Source organism: Crotalus tigris, unplaced genomic scaffold (assembly GCF_016545835.1).
Source record: "Crotalus tigris isolate CLP2741 ecotype Arizona unplaced genomic scaffold, ASM1654583v1 scf7180000019031.1477733, whole genome shotgun sequence".
Taxonomy (NCBI): domain Eukaryota; kingdom Metazoa; phylum Chordata; class Lepidosauria; order Squamata; family Viperidae; genus Crotalus; species Crotalus tigris.
In genome coordinates, this window is record NW_024097335.1 from 1,172,920 (window position 1) to 1,196,946 (window position 24,027).

The 24,027-nt window shown below is 45.0% G+C and overlaps 1 protein-coding gene across 2 annotated transcripts in view; it reads left to right on the plus strand.

Moving 5' to 3' along the window:
* The window catches only part of VWA8 (von Willebrand factor A domain containing 8), a 61,507-nt gene that overhangs the window by 25,305 nt on the left and 12,175 nt on the right, over positions 1–24,027 (plus strand). The window contains exons 12-23 of one of the 2 annotated variants that reach the window (XM_039358574.1): positions 1,878–1,945; positions 2,037–2,162; positions 4,168–4,277; positions 6,550–6,704; positions 7,953–8,154; positions 10,811–10,892; positions 11,042–11,246; positions 13,027–13,135; positions 14,210–14,366; positions 15,158–15,266; positions 21,582–21,707; positions 22,887–23,045. In XM_039358574.1, coding sequence (XP_039214508.1) covers positions 1,878–1,945; positions 2,037–2,162; positions 4,168–4,277; positions 6,550–6,704; positions 7,953–8,154; positions 10,811–10,892; positions 11,042–11,246; positions 13,027–13,135; positions 14,210–14,366; positions 15,158–15,266; positions 21,582–21,707; positions 22,887–23,045 — 1,608 coding nt within the window. The remainder of the gene's footprint in view (positions 1–1,877; positions 1,946–2,036; positions 2,163–4,167; positions 4,278–6,549; positions 6,705–7,952; positions 8,155–10,810; positions 10,893–11,041; positions 11,247–13,026; positions 13,136–14,209; positions 14,367–15,157; positions 15,267–21,581; positions 21,708–22,886; positions 23,046–24,027) is intronic. The other variant, XM_039358575.1, reaches the window with a different exon arrangement.

Consider the following 24,027-nt stretch of genomic DNA (forward strand, 5'->3'; position numbering starts at 1 on the left):
CACCACTTGAACACCATTGGCATTGACAAATTCGCTATTAGTCAATTGCAAAAGGCGGCCTTACTAGGAACTGCTTCCATCTTGCGACGATACCTGTAATACCATCAAACATCCACATCTGCCTATCCCAGGTCCTGGGTAAGGACTCGATAGGTAGACAAAATGCCAAATCCAGTCTGAACATCTGGCTGACTGTGCGATGAATGATGATAATAATAATAATAAAGTTGGAAGAGACCTTGGAGGTCATCTAGTCCAACCCCCTGCTCAGGCAGGAAACCCTATACTATTTCAGACAAATGGCTGTCCAGTCCCTTCTTAAAAACTTCCAGTGTTGCAGCATGCACCGCTTCTGGAGGCAGGTAGTTCCACTGGTTAATTGTTCTAACTGTCCGGAAGTTTCTCCTTAGTTCTAGGTTGCTTCTCTCCTTGGTTAGTTTCCATCCGTTGCTTCTTGTCCTGCCTTCAGGCACTTTGGAGAAGAGCTTGACTCCCTCTTCTCTATGGCAGCCCCAGAGATATTGGAGTTATAATACTAAACAGTTATAATCACTAATAATAATAATCATAAAAGTAAAGCTTAATTAATAAATATCATTCATCCTGTTAAACTTCACCGTCCTTTCTCGTTCCATCGTATTGCTAACCATTGATAAAAAATTTTTTCCCATGTTTTGAAATAAACTGAATCTTCTTTCTCTTTCATCTCTAAAGTTAGTCTATCCATTTCTGCACATTCTTAAGATTTTCGTGATTATAATCTGGTCAGGTGGTAGATTTTCATTTTTCCAAAATGGGGGAAATACTATTCTCACAGCTGTCAATACAGGTAATATTAAATATTCATTCACGTAGTGAAATTTCGTAAGACAGGTTGCAGGTCTACGGCAAAGGAACGAAAAGAATACAGGGGTCTCCAAAGGTTGGTTTGAGCAATCACCTATATCGGAATAACAGAGTTGGAAGGGGCCTTGGAGGTCTTCTAGTCCAGCCCCCTACTCAAGCAGGAAACGCTACATCATTTACGGTCATAAATCACTTTTTTCCGATGCCGTTGTAACTTGGAACCGTCACTAAGTAAACTGTCGTTCAGTCCAGGACTGCCCGTATCTTATTTAGCAGAGAGAATAAGAAATGGGTGTTAGCACTTCTGGGGTCGGACCTTGACGTTTTTCTCCTCCGTGTTAAATCTGTGTTGAAGAATCTTTTTCTAGAACAAGCCTTCTTGTAACAAAGAGGTTTTAAGCCAGTGGTTCTCAACCTTTTTAATGCCGCGACCCCCAACCGGTCGTAAGTCGAGGACTACTCAACCGGTCATAAGTCGAGGACTACTCAAGTGGTGCAGCACCATTTGCAGAATGGGACTTTTGGCGGGCTCAGCAGGGCAGAGACAGCCTGGACAATTCCTATTGGCTTTTGAAAGCCAATAGAATTAGATTCTATTCAAGAGAGGCTATTCTATTGGCTTTCAAAAGCCAATAAAATAAAAGGGAGTAGCACAGCTAAGGAAAAGGGGGGAAAAATGGCGGACTGCATTGTTTGGCGACTATCATGAAATGGTCGTTCGACCCCAAATGGGGTCCCTACCCACAGGTTGAGAACCACTGTTTTAAGCTTTAGCGCAGTGTTTCTCAACCTTGACCATTTTAAGGCATGTGGACTTCAACTCCCAGAATTCCACAGCCAGCAATGCTGGCTGTGGAATTCTGGGAGTTGAAGTCCACGTGCCTTAAAATGGTCAAGGTTGAGAAACACCGCAAAGTTTTAGCGAATGGGGCAATTTGACCGAAGAACTGTCATTGATTATTCTGTCTTTTCCTCCTCCTCCTCCTCCTCCTCCTCCTCCTCCTCCTCCTCCTCCTCCTCCTCCTTCCAAGAAGACAAGTCACAAAATGTGCAAGGAATTCGCGCATAAGAATTGGCTGGTGTTCTACAAAGAGGAAGGGTAAGAATGGATTCCTTCTTTTTTTCCTACTTGCACAGGCCTCCTGAGCTTCTCCTGAGCCTGATTTTTTTTTAACATTTTTATCTTTCAGGAGCTCTCTTACCGTGATGGACGTCCTGGAGGGCAACGCCCACACCATCTCCCTCCCCATCAGTCTCAAGTCTGTCTTTTTAGTGGCCGAAGACCGGTGGCTTCTGGTGGAAAATAAAACCAACCAGTAGGAACGCCCTTTCTAATGCCATCCTCTTACACCGTCTACCTATCGCTCTCTCTCCATCTCGGGCCTCTTGGAGAGCTGTGGATTTCAGCTCTCAAAATTCCCCAGCCAGCCATGCTTGCTTTGCTGGCTGCGGAATTCTGGGAGTTAAAGTTCACCCCTCTTTAAGAAGCGGGCAGGGTTGAGAAACACGGCTCGGTTAAATAGCAGAAATTGTTCTTCCCCTGAGCAGAATTGGTGCATAATTTGGGGGGGGGGGTGTCTTCCTGGACTTGTAGCTCCTGCTCAAGGAGCAGCTGGTGACCATGGCTGACAGGGATATATGCCCAAATAATAATCACTTATTTCTGGATTAGAAGACACTGCTCATTGTCATACATGCTGAGATAATGTCCTGACTGGGCTACTATAGGGGTCTTCCAACTTGGCCCTTTGATGACTTCTGGACTTCAGCTCCCAGAATTCCTCAGTCAGCCTCCATTTTGTTTGTTAGATTTAAGCCAGGGGTTTTCAAACTTGACCCTTTGATGACTTGTGGACTTCAACTCCCAGAAGTCCTCAGCCAGCCTCCATTTTGTTTGTTAGATTTAAGCCAGGGATCTTCAAACTTGGCCCTTTGATGACTTCTGGACTTCAACTCCCAGAATTCTTCAGCCAGCATGCCTGGCTGAGGAATTCTGGGAGTTGAAGTCCACAAGTCATAAAAGGGTCATAGTTCCCTCACTCTGGTTGAGGAATTCTGGGAGTTGAAGTCCACAAGTCATCAAAGGGCCAGGTTTGAAGACCTCTGCTTGTGAACTTCAGCTCCCAGAATTCCTTAGCCAGGCACGCTGGCTGAGGAATTCTGGGAGTTGAAGTCCACAAGTCATAGAAGGGCCAGGTTTGAAGACCCCTACTTGTGAACTTCAACTCCCAGAATTCCTTAGCCAGGCATGCTGGCTGAGGAATTCTGGGACTTAAAATCCACAAGTCATAAAAGGGTCATAGTTCCCTCAGGCTGGCTGAAGAATTCTGGGAGTGGAAGTCCACAAGTCATAAAAGGGCCAATTTGAAGACCCCTGGGCTACTACAATGTGTTCTACCTTGCAAGGCCACTTAGACTGATTTCAACGGACCCCAGAAATACAAGAGTAACAATAATTTCAAAGAAAACAGGGTGACCAATAATAAAAGTAACTGAATTCAACATTTAATAAAGCGTTGAATTGTGCCCTGGAGAGTTATCCTAGGTCAGGGGTAGGCAACCTTGGCTCTTTTATGACTTGCGGACTTCAACTCCCAGAATTCCTGAGCCAGCGTGGCTCAGCTTGGAAACCTCTCTCTTTCCCCTCAGCGTGGCTGGCTCAGGAATTCTGGGAGTTGAAGTCCACCAGTCATAAAAGAGCCAAGGTGGCCTACCACTGAACTAGGATAACTCTCCAGGACACAATTCAACGCTTTATTAAATGTTGAATTCAGTTACTTTTATTATTGGTCACCCTGTTTTCTTTGAAATTATTGTTACTCTTGTATTTCTGGGGTCCGTTGAAATCAGTCTAAGCGGTCTTCCAAGGTAGAACACATTCTAGTAGCCCAGGGGTCTTCCAACTTGGCCCTTTGATGACTCGTGGACTTCAACTCCCAGAATTCCTCAGCCAGCCTCCATTTTGTTGGTTAGATTTAAGACAGGGGTCTTCCAACTTGGCCTTTTTATGACTCACGGACTTCAACTCCCAGAATTCCCGAGCCAGTCATGCTGAGGGGAAAGGGAGAGGTTTCCAAGCTGAGTCATGCTGGCTGTGGAATTCTGGGAGTTGAAGTCCACAAGTCATAAAAGAGCCAAGGTCGCCTACCCCCTGTCCTAGTTCCTATTGGGGACTCAACTTCCCCTACTGGGAAATCAGCAGAAGTGGGGAAGAATCCTGCCTGCCACTTTAAAGTCCCTGGGGAAAAAAAGACAGGATATTAAATTTGGCCAATTTAAACCTGCCATTTAAAACATGGATAAATCCCTCGTGGTTTCCAGGAAGTACCTGTTGACTAAGCCGCTACACCTGGCTGTGGAAGAGACTGGCATCTGCCAATTACACACACTGACCGAGGAACCAGGAGAAACTGGATTTGGACTAACCACGGGTATGGAATTTAAAACCAAATTGTCAGCATCTTTGGGGTTTTTGTTTCTTTGTCTGCATAATTATGGGATTGTAAAGTTTAAGAAGAGACGGCTTCAAAGGAGAGATTTGCTGGACGTGGTATTTTCACATAGGCTAGTGTTTTTCAACCTTGGCGACTTGAAGATGTGTGGACTTCAACTCCCAGAATTCCCAAGCTTGCTGGCTGGGGAATTCTGGCAGTTGAGGTCCACATAGGCTGGCTGGGGAATTCTGGCAGTTGAGGTCCACAAATGCTGGCTAAGGAATTCTGGGAATCTGAAGTCCACACTTGCTGGCTAAGGAATTCTGGGAATCTGAAGTCCACACTTGCTGGCTAAGAAATTCTGGGTTCTGAAGTCGACACAGGCTGGCTGGGGAATTCTGGCAGTTGAGTTCCACAGAGGCTGGCTAGAGCGGTGGTTCTCAACCTTTTTAATGCCGTGACCCCCCAACCGGTTGTAAGTCGAGGACTACTCAACTGGTCATAAATCGAGGACTACTCAACTGGTGCAGCACCGTTTGCAGAATGGGACTTTCTGCAGCACCGTTTGCAGAATGGGACTCAGCAGGGCAGAGACAGCCTGGACAATTCCTATTGGCTTTTGAAAGCCAATAGAATTAGACTCTATTCAAGAGAGTCTATTCTATTGGCTTTCAGAAGCCAATAGAATAAAAGGGAGTAGCACAGCTAAGGAAAAGGGGGAAAAATGGCGGACTGCGTTGTTTGGCGACCCCCGTGAAATGGTCATTCGACCCCAAATGGGCTCCCGACCCACAGGTTGAGAACCACTGGGCTAGAGAATTCTGGGAGTTGAAGTCCACACTTGCTGTCTAAGGAATTCTGGGAATCTGAAGTCCACACAGGCTGGCTGGGGAATTCTGGGAGTTGAAATCCACGCTTGCTGACGAGGGTATTCTGGGGGTTGAAGTCCCCACAGGCTGGCTGGGGAATTCTGGGGGTTGAAGTCCGCACACCTTACACTTGCCAAGGTTGAGAAACAGTGACGTAGGCAACACCTAGTGTTCCCTTTGTGGCAGTTTTACAGTACACGATTAAAAATAAAAGAGAGTCAGATAAAGTGGTGAAAAAAGTAAGGGAGGGTGTAGCAAATGGAAATAGCACCTTTCTGCCTTGCCTGAAGATCCCAAATGAGACGAGCTGTCATCTCCAGAGAAGCTGAAAGAAGCAGCAGCCTCCGAGTGTTGCTGGCAGAGAAGCTTGTGGGGAAAAAAAAAAAATCTTTCCTGCTAATTTGCCAGGAGGAACAAAGTCAGCTAAAAGATCAAAATAGGCATTGAAAAGTGGCTTTTATTTAAAAGGCCGGCAGATGCTTTGAAAAAGGAACAAATTGTTCTCGACTTACGTTTGTTTCGCGACGGTGCAAAACTACAAGGGCACTGAAAAAAGCAATTTATGACCAGTTTTCCCACTCGTGACCGTTGTAGCATTCCCCCCACCGGTCGCGGGATCAAAATCCAGACGCTGGGCAACTGACTCGTATTTACGACGGTCGCAGTGTCCCCGTGGGTCACGTGATCCCCTTTGGCAAAGTCAGTGGGGAATCCAGGTTCTCTTAACGACCGTGTTTCTAACTGAACGACCGCAGTGATTCCTTTAAACCACCATGGCAACAAGCCAGGTCGTAAAATGGGGCAAACCTCACTTAGCAGAAGGATGCTTCATTGAGCGACGGAGATTTGGGGCTCCATTGTGGCCGTAAGCCGAGGACCGCTGTAGTCGCACACCTCGCTAACCGAAGTCCAGCAAATGTTGTGTCCCTACTGAGATACTGTAAATCAGGGGTCTTCAAACCTGGCCACTGTAAGACTTGTGGACTTCAACTCCCAGAATTCCTCAGCCAGCTCAACAAGTCTCACAGTGGCCAGGTTTGAAGACCCCTGCCGTAAATCCACCGCCCTGTTTCATAGAAAAGCCGATTCCTTTTCATTTTAATTTCTATCGATTGTGGAGTGCCCGGTTTTGTTCATCGGAATGTCGCGTGCACAACGATGAACGCCCGCTTCAAAGCTCTCGCGATAGGGGGGCTAATTTAAAACATTAAAGAAAAACAAAACTAAAGGTAATATCTACCCAAAAAAATCTGTTTCCGAGAGATGTTCAGATTGATTCCTTCGATTAACTCCTGAACGGTAAGTAACGCAAGGCATCAGCCCGCCCTTTGCTTCGATTGACGGCTTGGGTCCAGGTGATCTCTTGTGTGTTTGTTGGTTTGTTGTGCTCTTCTTCCCAGTCCTTGAAAGCTACGTGCCCCGGGCTGTTTCTCGGGATCCGCTGTCTTCCGAGAACTTGAGCCGAGCCATTGAGCAGAAAATCAGCGCTCCCAACCGAGTCTTCTCCAGCCAGGAAGATTACGCGACGGTGGTGATTGGATTCCCGGATCTCATGGTAGGCCTTTGGGAAAAGGGCTTTTCTCCCATTGAGGTTTTTGAAAGTCCTGCATCCCTGATTATGTGCTTTCCCCAGTGGTCGTGATGCTCTGAGATGCCTCGTTTAGAGTAGATAAAGGATGGAATCTGGGCAAGTTGTCCAGCATCCTGAAATATGTTTCAATTAAAAATCCTGGAGAAATTTGTTTGTAAACTGCAGGGATTAAATTAAGGTTTAATCTGTTTTAAAATGGCTTGCCTGCCTTCCTTTCTTCCCTCCCATCTTCCTTCCTTCCTTTCTTCATCCCCTCCCATCTTCCTCCTTCCCTCCTTCCCACCTTCCCTCCCTCCCTCCCTTTCTTTCTTCCCTCCCTCCTTCCCTTTCTTCCTTTCCTCCCTCCCGCCTTCCCTCCCTCCCTTCCTCCTTCGTACCTTTCCTCCCTCCCTCCCTTGCCTCCCTCCCTCCTTCCCTTTCTTCCTTCCCTCCCTCCCACCTTCCCTCCCTCCCTCCTTCCCTTTCTTCCTTCCCTCCCTCCCTCCCACCTTCCCTCCCTCCCTCCTTCCCTTTCTTCCTTCCCTGCTTTCCTCTCTCCCACCTTCCCTCCCTCCCACCTTCCTTCTTTCCTTCCCTGCCTCCTTCCCTTCCTCCCTCCCTCCCTTCCTTCCTTCCTGCCCTCCTATCTCCCTCCCTCCCTTCTCTCCTTCCTTCCCTCCCTCCCTCCTGCCTTATTTATTTATTTATTTATTTATTTATTTATTTATAAGACTTATATACCGCTTTAAGTGCAAGCACTCTCTAAGCGGTGTACACCAGTAAGCAATGTATATATATATTTACATTGCCCCCAACAATCTGGGTCCTCATTTTACCTACCCGGAAGGATGGAAGGCTGAGTCAACCTTGAGCCGGTGAGATTTGAACCGCTGACCTGCTGAACACAGTCAGCTAAAGTGGCCTGCAGTACTGCACTCTAACTGCTGCACCACCTCGGCTCCTGCCCTCCCATCTCCTTCCCTCCTTCCTTGCCTCCCCCTTCTTCCTTTCTTCCTTCCCTGCTTTTCCCTCTCCACCTTCCCTCCCTCTCACCTTCCTTCTTTCCTTCCCCGCCTCCTTCCCTTCCTCCCTCCCTCCCTCCCTTTCTCTTTCTCTTTCTCAGTCTCCTCTTTTTCTTTCTCCTTATTCTCTCTCTGTTTTTCTCTCTCTTTCATTTGATTTTTAACGGGACTCAATGTCACTTAACCGCCCCGCGCGCCTCGCGCCCCACAGTCCCCCAACGAGGTCTTCAGCTGCAAGAGAGGCGCCCCCCTGAGCAGCCGACCACATTCGCCTGCTGACCCGCTTTATTACGGGAGAGGAAGCCGCGGCGGCACGGCAAAGCACACCAATTGTGTCACCCTGGCTGCCGCGAACCAAGTGGTGAGGATCTTAGCCCCCGGAGACGTGCCTCTGAAGGAGCTCTATCCGAAAGGTAACACGGCGTCTTCTTTCCCTTGTGTCCTACGTTCCTCAGGTCCCATCTAACTGGCAACAATAGCGCGACTTCTTCCTCAGCCTTTCCCCACCTCATAGACACGAAGTCCTCCACTTACAAGCATTCGTTTAGTGACTGTTCGGCGTCACAAGGGCACTGAAAAAAGGGGAGTTAGGGCCGTTTTTCACACAAACGTTGCAGTACCTCCACAGTCACGTGATCAAAATTCAGACAGTTGGCAACTGGCTTGTACTTACGACGGTTGCAGCCTCCCCAGGGTCACGTGATCCCCTTTTGCGACCTTCTGATAAGCAAAGTCAATGGGGAGGGAGTAACAACCATGTTACTGGCTTAACAACCCACCACATACACACATATATGACTCAGAGAAACAACACAGGTGTATTAACCCCGTTGCTGAAAAGGTGAGTCATTTGTCTCTTGGAGTTTCCATTTCAGAGGAATTAAGGACTAGAGGCCTCTGTGGTCACGAAGGGAGAAGTCCAATGTTCAAGCCATCGAAACACCGCGTTTGCGCTCTTTATAATCTCTTATGGTCAACGCTGCTAACATCGGATGTTTTTGCTTTGACAACAGTTACAGATGCCACCCTTTTCTTCTTATATTTTACTTTTAGAGTTAGATGATGCTGGGGGGGGGGAGGAGGCAGGAATGTGCATGAGAGTTTAGATGGACATAACAATACTGGACCTAGCGTGAGAACCAAGGTTATTGAAATAAGAGATGATAAGAATTGGCAGGTGGAGAACTGAAGGGAGAGCCTGCATTTCAAGCTAATTGGAGAATGTGATTTATGACTGTTAACTGGAGGAGGGAATTGTGCTTGGATACTGTGTGCTCAGGGGAGGGGAATCCAGTTTTTGCCTTTGACTGTGTTTAGTGCCGATGCTATGTTACTTGAATAAAGATTCTTGAAGGTAAACAATGCCTCAAAGTTCTTTGAAGACTTTCATCTGTCGGAGCCATGACACTTATGCTGCAAAAGAGGGGGAAAACAGAACCTTGAACTCATTTATCTCAGCGTCTCTCTCTGGCTGTTCCCTTTTTTTTTTCTGGAGCTGTTAAAAATGTTCCTTAAATATGTTTTCCAGCCAGCCCTTGCGATGAGTGGTTGAAGGGGAATGCAGCTCAGGCTTGGTTAACCTTTTATTCGTGTTTATTTATATTGCAGCTGCCTCCTTTCCTTCCCTTAAATATCTTAACCGCAGAAGTAATTCAAGTTACAGGTCTTCCTTGACTTACAACCACAGTTTCTGGTTGCTAAGTGAGACAGTTAAGTAAATTTTGTCCCGTTTTACACCCTTAAGTGAAACGCGTAAGTTGTTAATTTAGTAACGGGGTTGTTAAGTGAATCTGGCTTCCCCATGGACGCTCCTTGTGTGAAGGTCACAAAATGGGATCACGTGACCCTCTGCAACCGTCATAAGTACATGCCAGTTGCCCACTTATTACCATGCCTGGTGGACATGCCCTATCGCTAAGAAATACTGGTCTAAGATTCATAGATGGTTGGGAAAGATGGTGAAACTACAAATAGAATTTAATCCAGAATTGTTTTTGTTAGGAATATTAAGACCTAATTAAGGTAAAGAGAATGACTATTTGATATTGCATGTTTTAACTGCTGCACGGATAGTATTTGCCCAATTTTGGAAAAAAATGAGACTCTACCATCTGACCAGATTATTATTACCGAAATTCTAGAGTGTGCAGAAATGGATAGACTAACATTAGAAATGAAAGAAAAAGATGATTCAATTTATTTTAGAACTTGGGAAAAATTTTATCAATGGTTAGAGACACGTTACAACTGGAAGGATTTAATATTTTAGAATAGATGTCTGATTTTTAACCGAGTTCTAACTAACATTTTGATGATACGATTACTTTTCCTGATTTCCTGATTTTTATTTGTTACTTTTGATTGTTAGGATTTATTTATTTATTTTGTTTTATTTTATTTCTTTTTTGTGTGTGATTTTATTAGTAGCGTTTACTTAATAGATTAACGTATTTGTTTGCTAATTATTTTTAATATGTTACAGTTTAAGCTTTGTTAAAAATGGTTGAATATGATACTTACTCATTATTATGAACCGGACAATTGCTTGTTTGTTGAAATATGTGATTGTACCTATCCTTATTTTACCCTAATCCCCTTTTTCCTTCCCTTTTCCCTTTCCTTTTTACCCTTCCCTTTACCATACCTGTATTTTTCCTATTTTTCCTTATCTTTATAAATTTAATAAAATTTTGTTAAAAAAAAAATAAGTACATGCCAGTTGCCAAGTCTCTGAATTCAGATCATGTGACCCGGTGGATGCTGCAACGGTCGTAAGTGTGAAAATAAGTCATAAGTCACGTTGTTCAGTGCCGTTGTATCTTTGGTGACAGCCATTAACTGAACTGTTGTAAGTCAAGGACTATCTGTTTATATATTTCAGCATTCAACTGAGTAAAACACCTGCCTTTGTTTCCTTCCCTTATATAACTCGCTGCGGGAATAATTTGTGAGTTTTTCCCATAATTTCCAGTACCCCGCCTGATAAAATGTACTACACGATAGAGGTGTGATTTATTGGGAAGATGAGTTAGGATGATAAAAATCTCTCCCAAACTTTTCTGTTTGCAGACGTTACGCCTCCCGAAACGGCTGGATACTTGGAAATTGCAGATCTTACAACCAAGAAAGTTAAATATATACCTATCCCCAGGTAATTCTTATTTCGTTCTGCAAAATGGCTCACATCAACGATCGGGGTTGCGGGATCTACAGAAAAACATTGTTTTCGATAGGTTGTTTTTTTTTAAAAAAACCCAGAAAGTGGTACAGTTTATACAACAGCTTCTTTTGGTTTTTCAGATCCACGAATCTGTCTCCGTACACATCCTGGCTAGCCACGATTTCAGACACGGACGCCTTGTTGGCTTCACTGGGGAAAAACGGAGTGGTGACTGTAGACATGGGGGGCAACGTCAGACTGTGGGAAACCAATCTAGCAAGCCTGGAGAAATCCCTCCAAGAGTGGAGAACCATGATTGGCCAAGAAGATGGCAGGCCCGTGCAGGTGAGAAGAAGGATTTTGAATATTAGAGACTCTGTCCTTCCCTCCCTCTGTCCCTTTCCTTCCCCCCCCCCCTCTCTCTTTCTGCAGGTTAGACTCAGAAGCATTTTCTAACAAAATAATGGCTTCTCGGAAAACATCATCATTCCGCATCATTCAGACCCAATGGGGTGATTAGGATGCAGAAAGCAAAGACTCGCCTCGTGCGCAGTGTTTTGTGTTTGTCGGACCTTGCACACCCCTGCTTTGGGAGCCTTCAAATGCCTTTCCTAGGTCGCGAGAGAGAGAAAAAAAGGAAAAAAAACACGAAAATTTCTGCCGACCTTTTCAGCTTTCTCAACTGGTCTGTCCCGTTCTTTCTCTTGGTTATCGAGTGGCGTTACTGCCCTCTGCTGGTCAAAAAAGGTGAATATCCTCGAAGCCGTGATACAGGTCATCCTCGTCTTACGACCGTAGTCGAATCCAGAAATTCAGCGTGAATCATTGCCACGTTAGTCAAGGGCCGAATTGCTCTTGGTTTTAGTTCTTGGGGGTTTGTGCTTGCACTAGTGAGATTTGCCAGGTTTCATGTTTATTATAATTTTTACATCACCAAAATGTGTTTGGATAAAGTTTAGGCTTTAAGGTCACAAGCGACACACCCCCCCCCCCCAACACAACCTCAAATATTAGAGAATTATGCTCTGATTGTAATTTTGGCTTCCGTTTAACAGCCACTTACACATGTCAAATCCCACGGAGTTGAGAGGAAGAGAACAAATCACCTGGCCAGGTCAAGCACCTGCAATGTGCTTGTTCTAGGGCAGGGGTCTTCAAACTTGGCCCTTTGATGACTCGTGGACTTCAACTCCCAGAATTCCTCAGCCAGCCTCCATTTTGTTTGTTAGATTTAAGACAGGGATCTTCCAACTTGGCCTTTTTATGACTCACGGACTTCAACTCCCAGAATTCCTCAGCCAGTCTCCATTTTGTTTGTTAGAATGAGAATAATAGAATAAGAATAATAATAGAATAGAATAGAATGAGAATGAGAATAATAGAATAGAATAAAATAAAAATAGAATAGAATAGAATAGAACAGAACAGAATAGAATAATAGAATAGAACAGAATAGAATAGAATAAAAAGAGAATAAAAAGAGAATGAGAATAATAGAATAGAATAGAATACAATAGAATAGAACAGAACAGAATAATAGAATAGAATAGAATAATAGAATAGAATAGAATAAAAATAGAATAGAATGAGAATGAGAATAATAGAATAGAATAAAAATAGAATAGAATGAGAATAATAGAATAGAATAGAATAAAAATAGAATACAATAGAATAGAACAGAATAGAATAATAGAATAGAACAGAATAGAATAATAGAATAGAATAAAAATAGAATAGAACAGAATGAGAATAATAGAATAGAATAAAAACAGAATAGAACAGAACAGAATAGAATAGAATAGAATAGAATAGAATAGAATACAGGGGAAGAGAAGAGGAGAGAAGAGAAGAGAAGAAAAGAGAAGAGAATCTTTATTGTCATTTTTACAATGAGTATATTGGCCCACATTAAAAAAAAATCTGCCTTTTTCTTCTTTCACAACAACCTTGTGAGGTGATTTGGGTTGAGAGGGGGGAGGGGACTATTTCTGAAGAACCTGTTTGATTCTTTTAGGCCAAGGAATTACTACTACTCGGTCAAGGTTGTCCCATGTCTGTCTCCTAAATGTGGCCAGATGGATTCTCCTCTAATTCTCAGCTTCGCCTGTTGCATTCCCTCAAACAGATCACCATCCAGAGAGACAGTGGTTTGGACGTCAGGTCCCCTAAACATGGGAGGATAGACCCAGACAACGCCCCCCATGTTGGAGGAAACACTTGGGCTGGTGGGACAGGTACAAAATCATTTTTTCATTGCTGGGCGTGTAGCTTCAACCTAAGTCTGTGGCATAAAGGACAGTTGGGTTTGGGGTCCTTGGTGCCCTCTGAACTTGGTGGGTTCCTTGCAGATGTTTCATGACCAATCTAGGTGACACCATCCATTCTAGGAGGGAGTGCCTCACTGATGATGTTACCTAGTTTGGACATGAAGACAATATTTGTAGCTCAGGGTTGAATCGTGAGGCTCCTTGTGCTCTCTGAGCCTGGTGGTTTTCTTGCAGACGTTTCATGACCCAACTAAGGAACATCAACAGGTGATAGAAGGGAGGGGAGTATGCAGAGAGGAGGAGGAGGAGAAGGAGGAAGAAGAAGCAGGAGCAGAAGGAAGAAGGAGCAGGAGGGGGGGAGGAGGAGGAGGAGGAGGAAGAAGAAGAAGAAGAAGAAGAAGAAGAAGAAGAAGAAGAAGAAGAAGAGGAAGAGGAAGAGGAAGAGGAAGAGGAAGAAGAAGAAGAAGAACAGCAGCAGCAGCAGCAGCCACAACAACAACCGGGGATGCTTGGTGATCTCTGAGCTTGGTGGTTTCTTGCAGATGTTTCATGACAACAACAACAACAACTGGGGATGTTTGGTGATCTCTGAGCTTGGTGGTTTTCTTGCAGACGCTTCATGACCAAACTAGGTAACATCATCCGTGCTAGAAGGGAGTGTGGTTAGCCCAACTAGGTAACATCATCAGTGAAGCAATGATGATGTTACCTAGTTTGGTCATGAAGCGTCTGCAAGAAAACCACAAGCTCAGAGAGCACCAAGGTCTTCACAATTCAACCCTCAGCTACAAATATTGTCTTCTGTTGGTACAATTGAGTCCATCAAAGTCTCCAATAATTTCCTCGTTCTGAAAGCGTTAAGGCTCTCAGGCCTGGGTTGTGCAGAATCCAAATGGCCACTAGGTGGCCACCCAGAGAGACAGAAAACGTTGACCCTTTGCTGCCACCTAGCTTTCGTTCATAGTTTGCAAGCTGGGCAAATGAAATAAGCAAACGGCTGTCCACTCCTGGTCAACAGCGTGGTTGGGAATTCTTTTCCAGGTGGGAGAGACACCGCAGGCTTGGGAGGCAAAGGGGGTCCCTATCGGCTGGATGCCGGTCACCAGGTGTACCAAATCTCTCAAGCCGAGAAAGACGCGGTACCCGAAGAGGTGAAAAAGGCCGCCAGAGAGATGGGCGAAAAGGCCTTTAAGCAGAGGTGAGCCTCCCTCTTTCTGTGTTTGCATTCCCCTTTCTTTAGTGGTGATTCCTTCCTTCCTTTTTCCTTCCTTCCTTCCTTCCCTCACCCTTCCTTCCTTCCCTCACCTTTCCTTCCTTCCCTTGCCCTTCCTTCATTCCGTCACCCTTCCTTCTTTCCTTCCTTCCTTCCTTCCTTCCTTCCTTCCTTCCTTCCTTCCTTCTTTCCTTCCTTCCTTCCCTCACCCTTCCTTCCTTCCCTTGCCCTTCCTTCATTCCCTCACCCTTCCTTCCTTCTTTCCTTCCTTCCTTCTTTCCTTCCTTCCTTCCCTCACCCTTCCTTCCTTTCCTCACCCTTCCTTCCTTCCCTCACCCTTCCTTCCTTCCCTTTCCTTCCTTCTTTCCTTCCTTCCTCCACCCTTTTTTCTTTCCTTCCTTCCTTCCCTTGCCCTTCCTTCCCTCTCTCACCTTTCCTTCCTTCCTTCCCTCTTCCTTCCCACCCATCCTTCCTTTCTTCCTTCCTTCCCTCACCCATCCTTCTTTCCTTCCTTCCTTCTTTCCTTCCTTCCTTCACCCATCCTTCCTTTCTTCCTTCCTTCCTTCCTTCCCTCACCCATCCTTCCTTTCTTCTTTCCTTCCTTCCTTCCTTCTTTCCTTCCTTCCTTCCTTCCTTCCTTCCTTACTTCCCTCCCTCACCTTTCCTTTCTTCCTCCTTCCTTCCTTCCTTCCTCATATCTGTCTATCCATCTATCTGTCTATCTGTTCTGTAGAAAAGAACCAGTTTTCCTTCACTTCCATATTGCTTTGCTTCAGATTAAAAGAGATCCAGATGAGCGAATACGACGCCTCGACTTACGAACGGTTTTCTGGCGCTGTTCGAAGACAAGTTCAGTCCCTCCGAATTATTCTGGATAACTTACAGGTAATCCTGGTGTTGTCATTTTGATCTGTGTTTTTTTCTCTCCTCCTGCATCCTCCAGCCTTTTGCACAGGCGACCTCCCTCCACTGTGTTTTAAGAAATCATTTGTTTTCACGTTCTGAGCAGGAGGAAGGTTTTTTTTTTGGAAACAAAAGGCTGCAAAGATCCCTCCGAGGGGTTAATCAACTATCTCTTTGCGGGTCCCACTGGACTTTTCTAGCAATAGTGGCCTAACTAAATAGGGTTTGTTCTGTGCGGGATGGCAGGATGCAATGGGATGATGCAAAGCTGACAAATAAATAAATTACCTTAATACTGGTCTGAAAGCTGTCGTGAGCATTACAGCCTGAACACTAGATTCCAAGCATTGTTAAGTAAGTTGTATGCTAATAAAGGAGAATATTTGTAGCTTAGGGTTGACGTGAGGGATCCTTGGTGCTCTTTGAGCTTCGTTGTTTTTAATTACCCAACTAAGGAGCATCATCAGTGCTAGAAGAGGACGAGGGGAAGAGGAGGAGAAGGAGATGACAGTAGTGGTGGTGGTCCATATGCTGTCTGAGCTTGGTTTTTCTCTTGCAGACATTTCATGACCCAACTAGGTAACATCATCAGTGCTAGAAGGGGAGGAGGAGGAGGAGGAGGACGACTGTGGGGTCCTTGATGTTCTCTGAGCTTGGTGGATTTCTTGCAGACGTTGCATGACCCAACTAGGGAACATCATCAGTGCTAGAAGGGGAGGAGGAGGAGGAGGAGGAGGAGGACGATGACGACGACGACCGTGGGGTCCATGGTGCTCTCTGAGTTTGGTGGATTTCTTGCAGACGTTGCATGACCCAACTAGGGAACATCATCAGTGCTAGAAGGGGAGGAGGAGGAGGAGGAGGAGGAGGACGATGACGACGACGACCGTGGGGTCCATGGTGCTCTCTGAGTTTGGTGGATTTCTTGCAGACGTTGCATGACCCAACTAGGGAACATCATCAATGCGCTAATGAAACATCTGCAAGGGAATAGCCAAGCTCAGAAAGCACCAAAGAGTCCTCAGACTGTATACTATAATGTTGTATAAACCCAGTGTATCCTACTCAGATGAAAAAAACAGGTAGTAAATAAATACTACCATGAATGATTGATACTCAGGACAAGGTAAGCCAGGTTTAAACAAGTTTGGGCATCAAATGCAAGGAGGCAATTGCAGTCTGGACGTTGCTGTTTTGAAAGAAATCTTGATTTATATCTCAGCGGGCTGATACATCACTGCAGCATCATTGACTCCAGCAATGATACGCCATTTGTTCAACCTGTACTCCATCTGTACGTGCAGCATGATGAGTGTTGGACATATGCAATTATCTTTTTTTTAAAAAAAAATGAAATAAAATCTAACCTCTACTTTGTAAAGGGTAAAAAAAAAAACCTGGCACAAATCCCAAATATTATAACGCATCTATTTTAGATGGGGGAAAAGGCTCCATGTACAATGCTGCAGGTCCTCTGCTTGTATTAATAAGACAATGGCCATCCAATCCAGGGTCTTGTCTGGAAACAGGTCAGCCTAAACGTGCTTTTCAGTTTCAAATCTCCAGTTTCCTAATGATGGTTCAGATGTTGGTATCCAGAACCTCTTAGGAAGACCAGAGATTGCCAGTAAAGGAGAATATTTCTAGCTCAGGGTTGAAACGAGAGGTCCTCGTTGGTTTCGTTGCAGATGTTTCATGACCCAACTAGGGAACGTCATCAGTGCTAGAAGGTCGTGGGGTTTGTGGAGAAGAAGAAGAGGAGGAGGAGGAGGAGAGGAGGAGGAGAGGAAGAGGAGGAGGAGAGGAAGAGGAGGAGAAGAAGAAGAAGAGGAAGAAGAGGAAGAAGAGGAAGAAGAGGAAGAAGAAGAAGAAGAAGAAGAAGAAGAAGAAGAAGAAGAAGAAGAAGAAGAAGAAGAAGAAGAAGAAGAAGAAGAAGAAGAAGACGACTGTGGGGTCTTGGGTGCTCTCTGAGCTTGGCTGTTTCCTTGCAGACATTGCATGACCAAACTAGATAATATCCTCAGTGCTATGGAATGTTGGCGAGAAAACAAGCAAGCTGAGGGAGCACCAAGCACTAGAGATATTCCAGGCCATTAGGAAGAAGCGGGCAACTCACACTTAAGAGAATAACGGAGTTGGAAGGGACCTTGGAGGTCTTCTAGTCCTACCCCCTGCTCAAGCAGGAGACCCTAGTCCATTTCAGGCAAATTGTTGTCCAATCTTTTCTTGAAACCCTCAAGTGATGGAGCACCCACAACTTCTGGTGGCAAGCTGTTCCACTGATTAATTGTTCTCACTATCAGAAAGTTTCTCCTTACTTCCAGGTTGCTTCTCTCTTTGGTTAGTTTCCATCCATCGCTTCTCGTCCTGCCTTCAGGGGCTTTGGAGAATAGCTTGACTGCCTCTTCTTTGGGGCAGCCCCTGAGATACTGGAAGGCTGCTATCATGTCCCCCCTTGTCCTTCTCTTCATTAAACTAGACATACCCAATTCCAGCAACTGTTCCTTGTATGTTTTAGCCTCCAGTCCCCTAATCATCTTTGTTGCTCTTCTCTGCACTCTTTCTAGAGTGATCAAAACTGGATGCAACATTCCAGGTGTGTCTCATGGTACTTTTTTCAGGAGGCAACTGGACTTTCTTGTTTTTCTTTGAAGATGTTTCACTTCTCATCCCAGAACAGTGATTGTCAACCTTTTTAATGTCACGACCCCCAACCGGTCGTACGTTAAGGACTTCAACCGGTCGTAAGTCGAGGACTACTCAACTGGTGCAGCACCGTTTGCAGGCTGGGACTTTTGGCGGGCTCAGCAGGGCAGAGACAGCCTGGACAATTCCTATTGGCTTTGGAAAGCCAATAGAATTAGACTCTATTCAAGAGAATCTCTTCTATTGGCTTTCAAAAGCCAATAGAATAAAAGGGAGTAGCACAGCTAAGGAAAAGGGGGAAAAAAATGGCGGACTGCGTTGTTTGGCGACCCCCGTGAAATGGTCATTCGACCCCAAATGGGGACCCGACCCCCAGGTTGAGAACCACTGTCCCAGAAGCTTCTTCAGCTCTGACTGGATGGTGGGGAATGGAAAGATTTACAGTATACTCCTTGTAGACAGCTGGCCATTTGCCTCCTTTTAGAGAGAAGTGGAGGCCACGTGGAGGTTTATCTGTGTCCTCATGGAACTTTCTTATTATGCTTTGAACACATTTCCCTTCTCATCCCAGAAGCTTCTTCAGCTCTGACTGGATGGCGGGGAAGGGAAGGATTCAGAGTCCGAGCTGAAGAAGCTTCTGGGATGAGAAGCGAAACCTCTTCAAAGAAACACAAGACAGTCCAGTTGCCTCCTGAAAAAATGCATCTTTGGGACAACCATGGATCTGGATAACGGAGAACCTCCATAGACGTTTATTCCAGGTGTGTTCTTACCAAGGCACTATTAACCTTTCCATTAGGCTAGAGCCAGTGGTTCTCAACCTTTTTAATGCCGCGACCCCAACCGGTCGTAAGTCGAGGACTACCCAACCAGTCATAAGTGGAGGACTACCCAACCGGTCGTAAGTCGAGGACTTTCCCTGCCCTGGAGTGCCGCACATCGTGGTGCCGCCCCCTGCGCCAGCTGAGGCGTAGCTGGCAAGTGGCAGAGACGGCGCAGGCCGACCACCAGCTGGCCCAGCCCAAGGGAGGTAAGGCACCCGCCGGGCCCCACACGCGCCAGCAACCCTCCCTGCGCCCGCCGGCCTCCCACCTCCCACCCCTGGCCCTCTTTTACTTACATTTTTAGTAGTTGCTCAGCAGGGAGGGGTGGAAGCTTCCAGACAGCTCGCCTTCGCTGCAGACAACTTGCAGCACCGTTTGCAGACTTTTGGCGGGTTCAGCAGGGCAGAGACAGCCTGGACAATTCCTATTGGCTTTTGAAAGCCAATAGAATTAGACTCTATTCAAGAGAGTCTATTCTATTGGCTTTCAAAAGCCAATAGAATAAAAGGGAGGAGCACAGCTAAGGAAAAGGGGAAAAAAAGGCGGACTGCATTATTTGGTGACCCCCGTGAAATGGTCGTTCGACCCCAAACGGGGTCCCGACCCACAGGTTGAGAACCGCTGGGCTAGACCTTTCATTAAACTTGACCAAGCCGAGTCTGCTCCATCCAGACCGTGTCTCTTCTGAACCCATCAGGAATCTTTACAGCATTGTCCGCAAAGGACGTACATCCGTTTTCCTTTTCGGCTAGCAAAAGGCTGTCGAGAGTTCAAGGGGAAAATTTTTCCGGCTCGCTTCCTGAGTCTGCATTGTCTTCCTAGGAAATGTGCAAACAGACCGTCCCCTGCTGCCTGGAACGTCGAGACAAGGAAGAGGCTCGCTTTTTTGACCTAAACCATTGTTTATTTCTTGTCTGGGGTGGGGAAGAAGAAGAAGTAGCGATCCCGTTGTTCCTTCGCCCTTCGGCCGCAGCTGATATCACGCAGCGTCTGCGGTGGTAGTGCTGCTTCTTGCAAACGGGAAGTTCCCAGGTTTGAAGCTTCTTCAAAGAAAAACAAAAAAGAGAAACGTGAAACGTGGAAGACATGTCCTGCTAGCTTTCTGAGGCACTCATTGTGATGTGTGTGTGTGTGTGTGTGTGTGTGTGTGTGTGTGTGTTTGTGGATGAATGTAGGTGTGTTGTTCTACCCCTGTCATAAGGTGCAGAGCTGAGGCCTGGATGACGACCTTGTTCTGTGACAACTGCATCATTAGGTCAATAATAATAATAATAATAACAACAACAACAACCTGGAACATAACACCCCGGACTTAACAATTGTCGATAAGAAAGACAAAAAAGTCTGGATAGTGGAGACAGCACAATAGACGAGAAAGAACTGGAGAAGATCACAAAATACAAAGACCTACAAATAGAAATAGAAAGACTGTGGCAAAAGCAAGCAAGGGTAGTACCAATAGTAATAGGCTCCTTGGGTGCAATCCCAAAACAACTGGAGCCCCACTTGAACACCATTGGCATTGACAAATTCGCTATTAGTCAATTGCAAAAGGCGGCCTTACTAGGAACTGCTTCCATCCTGCGACGAGATCTGTAATAACATCAAACATCCACATCTGCCTATCCCAGGTCCTGGGTAAGGACTCGATAGGTAGACAAAAATGCCAGATCCAGTCTGAACATCTAGCTGACTGTGCTTTGATCAATAATAATAATAATAATGCAATCCCAAAACAATTGGAGCACCACTTGGACACCATCATCGGCATTGACAAATTCGCCATTAGTCAATTGCAAAAGGCGGCCTTACTAGGAACTGCTTCCATCCTGCGATGGGATCTGTAATACCATCAAAAATCCACATCTGCCTATCCCAGGTCCTGGGTAAGGACTCGATAGGTAGACAAAAATGCCAAATCCAGTCTGAACATGTGGCTGACTGTGCTTTGATCAATAATAATAATAAAAATAATAATAATAATCACATTCATAATAATCTTATCAAAATATAATCCTATACTCGGAAGTAGCAGTCATATAGTTAAAAATAGTATTTCCCACATTAGCATTAATTGCATAACAATCCAAATATTTACCAATCCATTATAAATCTTCCTCACAGAACCCACATTTCCTCCTATTTCCAACTTTCTAACCTCTGACCTTGGGTTCCTTATGAACAGAACTTCATCCATCCTTCTACTAAGACCCTGAAAGTAGTAGTCTTCCCGTGGGACATTCCTTTAGTTTTGGATTTTTAACAATACCCATTCTTGCTGCAAAGAGTATGGAGGGCAATTAAATGTACTCTCCATGAACCTGAAATTTCTTTACCTTCTGTTATTTACTTCCTTTCATCTGCCTGTCAGCCACAAATCAAAGGCTCAAACCCTGTGTACGTTATATGCATCGTTCCATATATAGGCCACTCCTAAGCTAATTTTCTGAGCTTAGGTTTTGTTTGCTAAAATGGGATTTATTGACTCGGTAAACCCCTGTTTGTCAGCATGCGGGAATTACCCAGGTTGTCAAAAACAGGTCTTTGATTCAATTCTAGCCTTTCACGGTCCGTGTCCCGGGCGTGATCTGGAGCCGGAAAAAGAATGTATTTCATAAACGTAAGAGGTGAACGTTGTTTTTCCTTCCATAGACAGACCTGCCTGTTCGTGAGTTCGTTTCGAGAACCCGTGCCAAGGCTGATTGCGGAATCTGGAACACGGGTTGCCTTAGCCCACTCGGTGAACATACGCCATCAAAAAAAATAAATTAATTAAAAAAACAGAACGTAGGCTTAAAGGCGATTATGGTATTTTATTCCTCCGTAGGCCAAAGGGAAAGAAAGACAGTGGTTAAGGCACCAAGCCGTTGGAGAATTGGACGATGCCAAGATCATCGATAGCCTGACCGGGGAAAAAACCATCTACAAACGACGTGGAGAACTTGACCCACAGGTACATTAAATGTGATAAACCAGCTCCTTCAGCAGTTGTTTTCCTAGACTTTGTGTGTAATTTCACTGAAAAAAGGGACATCACGGGGAAAATTAACCCCTTCTCAAGTCTGTGTTCATGCCTAACCAGCACAAACTCTCTCCAGCACAATCATGAATAATTTCTGGAAATTTCCCCAGCTGGTGAAGATGACAGTTGACATATTATGGCCGTGAATCACAGCGACTACAATGAGTTTATTGGCATGGTTTCTTAGCGACGTGGACAACACAAAATGGGTTGAATCTCTGACTCTAGTGGCCCAGATGTGTGCATCTGAAGATCTGTGCCGGTCTAATCAGGGTTGGTGTTATATGTGACCGGTGTGTGGGCTATTCTAATCCAGTGTTTCCCATCCTTGGCTACTTTAAGATATGTGGATTTCAACCCATGCTGGCTGGAGAATTATGGGAGTTGAAGTCCGCACGTCTTAAGTTGAGAATCACCATCTCTAATCAGATGGTTCCATAGGTGTTGCTGCTAGACATCTGGGTCTTGACTAGGGAATTCTGGGAGTTGAAGTCCACATATCATGTTGAGAAGGACCACTCTAACCAGATGGTTCCATAGATGTTGCTTCTGCACATCTGGGTGTTGGCTAGGGAATTCTGGGAGTTGAAGTCCATATGTATTACATTGAGAAACTCTAACCAGATGGTTCCATAGATGTTGCTTCTGGACATCTGGCTGTTGGCTAGGGAATTCTGGGAGTTGAAGTCCACACATCTTAAGTTGAGAAACTCTAACCAGATGGTTCCATAGATGTTGCTGCTAGACATCTGGGTCTTGACTGGGGCATTCTGGGAGTTGAAGTCCACATATCCTAAGTTGAGAAGGACTTCTCTAATCAGATGGTTCCATAGATGTTGCTTCTGGACATCTGGGTCTTGACTGGGGAATTCTGGGAGTTGAAGTCCACACATCTTAAGTTGAGAAACTCTAAGCAGATGGTTCCATAGATGTTGCTGCTAGACATCTGGGACTTGACTGGGGCATTCTGGGAATTGAAGTCCGCAAGTCTTACATTGAGAAACGCCTCTCTAACCAGATGGTTCCACAGAGGTCACTTCTGGACTTGTGGACTCTCGCCCCGGGTTGACATGTAATTTTTTAAAAAATTTGTCATCTCTCCCTTTACAGCTTGGAAGTCCTCAGCAGAAATGCAAGCGCCTCTCCTTGCTGGTGGACGTCTCCGGAAGCATGTACCGTTTCAATGGCGTGGACAGACGACTGGAGCGGTCCATGGAAGCCGTGTGCATGGTTATGGAAGCCTTTGAGAACTACGAGCAGAAATTTAAGGTGACTCTCGGATGGAACCAGATCTGACTAGTCGTGGGTAGATAGGTTGCTTAGGAGAAAGCATACAAGAGTTGGCCAAAATGGTGGAAACCTTTGGGGGAAAGTGTACAGTAGAAATATCCACCTTTGGTTAAGTTTCCACCCATTTTTCTTCTAATTTCTTTATAACTGTAGTCTTGTTCACTTAATAATTACTATTTTACATTGCTTTCGGGGCAACCAGTCAACTCTTTGCACCACGACTTTAATTTTATGACGTTTTACAAGCTCACTAAGTGAAAGAACAGAAAAAAAACCCAACCAACTTAACAGCAATCACATAACACACCGACCAATGTCCTCCTCTCAGCTTCAATACAGGACATCAAGAACCGAATCCTACTGTGATCTGATTGGCTCATGGCCAAAACAAGATGACACCCGATTGGCTCTCTAAACACTCACGCTCATTGGCTACAGTCAGGTGAAAGAAAGCTACCTGAGATCAACCTAAGCAAGTGGTGCTTCCTTTTTCTGGTTATTTGGCTATCACTTTTCATAGCATACAGTACAGATAATTGAACAAACTATGTTGCATTACATTCTCGATTAAATTATCTTTCCATTGATATATAACTTTATGGTACTACTCCAAAAAAAGGGGTGTTATCAGCCCTCAAACCTCAAAAATACACTTTTTCCCCAAAAGTTTCCACAATTTTGGCCACTCCTGTCAAAGAGTTGGCCTCCTGGATCTCGAAATCGGTTAGGTTTTTTTTTTTTTTTTGTAAAAAAAATTTATTTTCAATTTTACAATACATTACATTCTTAAAAATACTTCAGATAAAAAAATAAAACAAATTAATACACACCATTTTCGGTATTGCTCACCCATTTCCCCCCAAACCGCATCCACCCTCTGACCAACTTGCCTCTTTCCCTCTTCTTTCTCTTTCTCACTCACCCCCTCTCCTCCACCTTCCTACTTACTTCTCACCTTCTT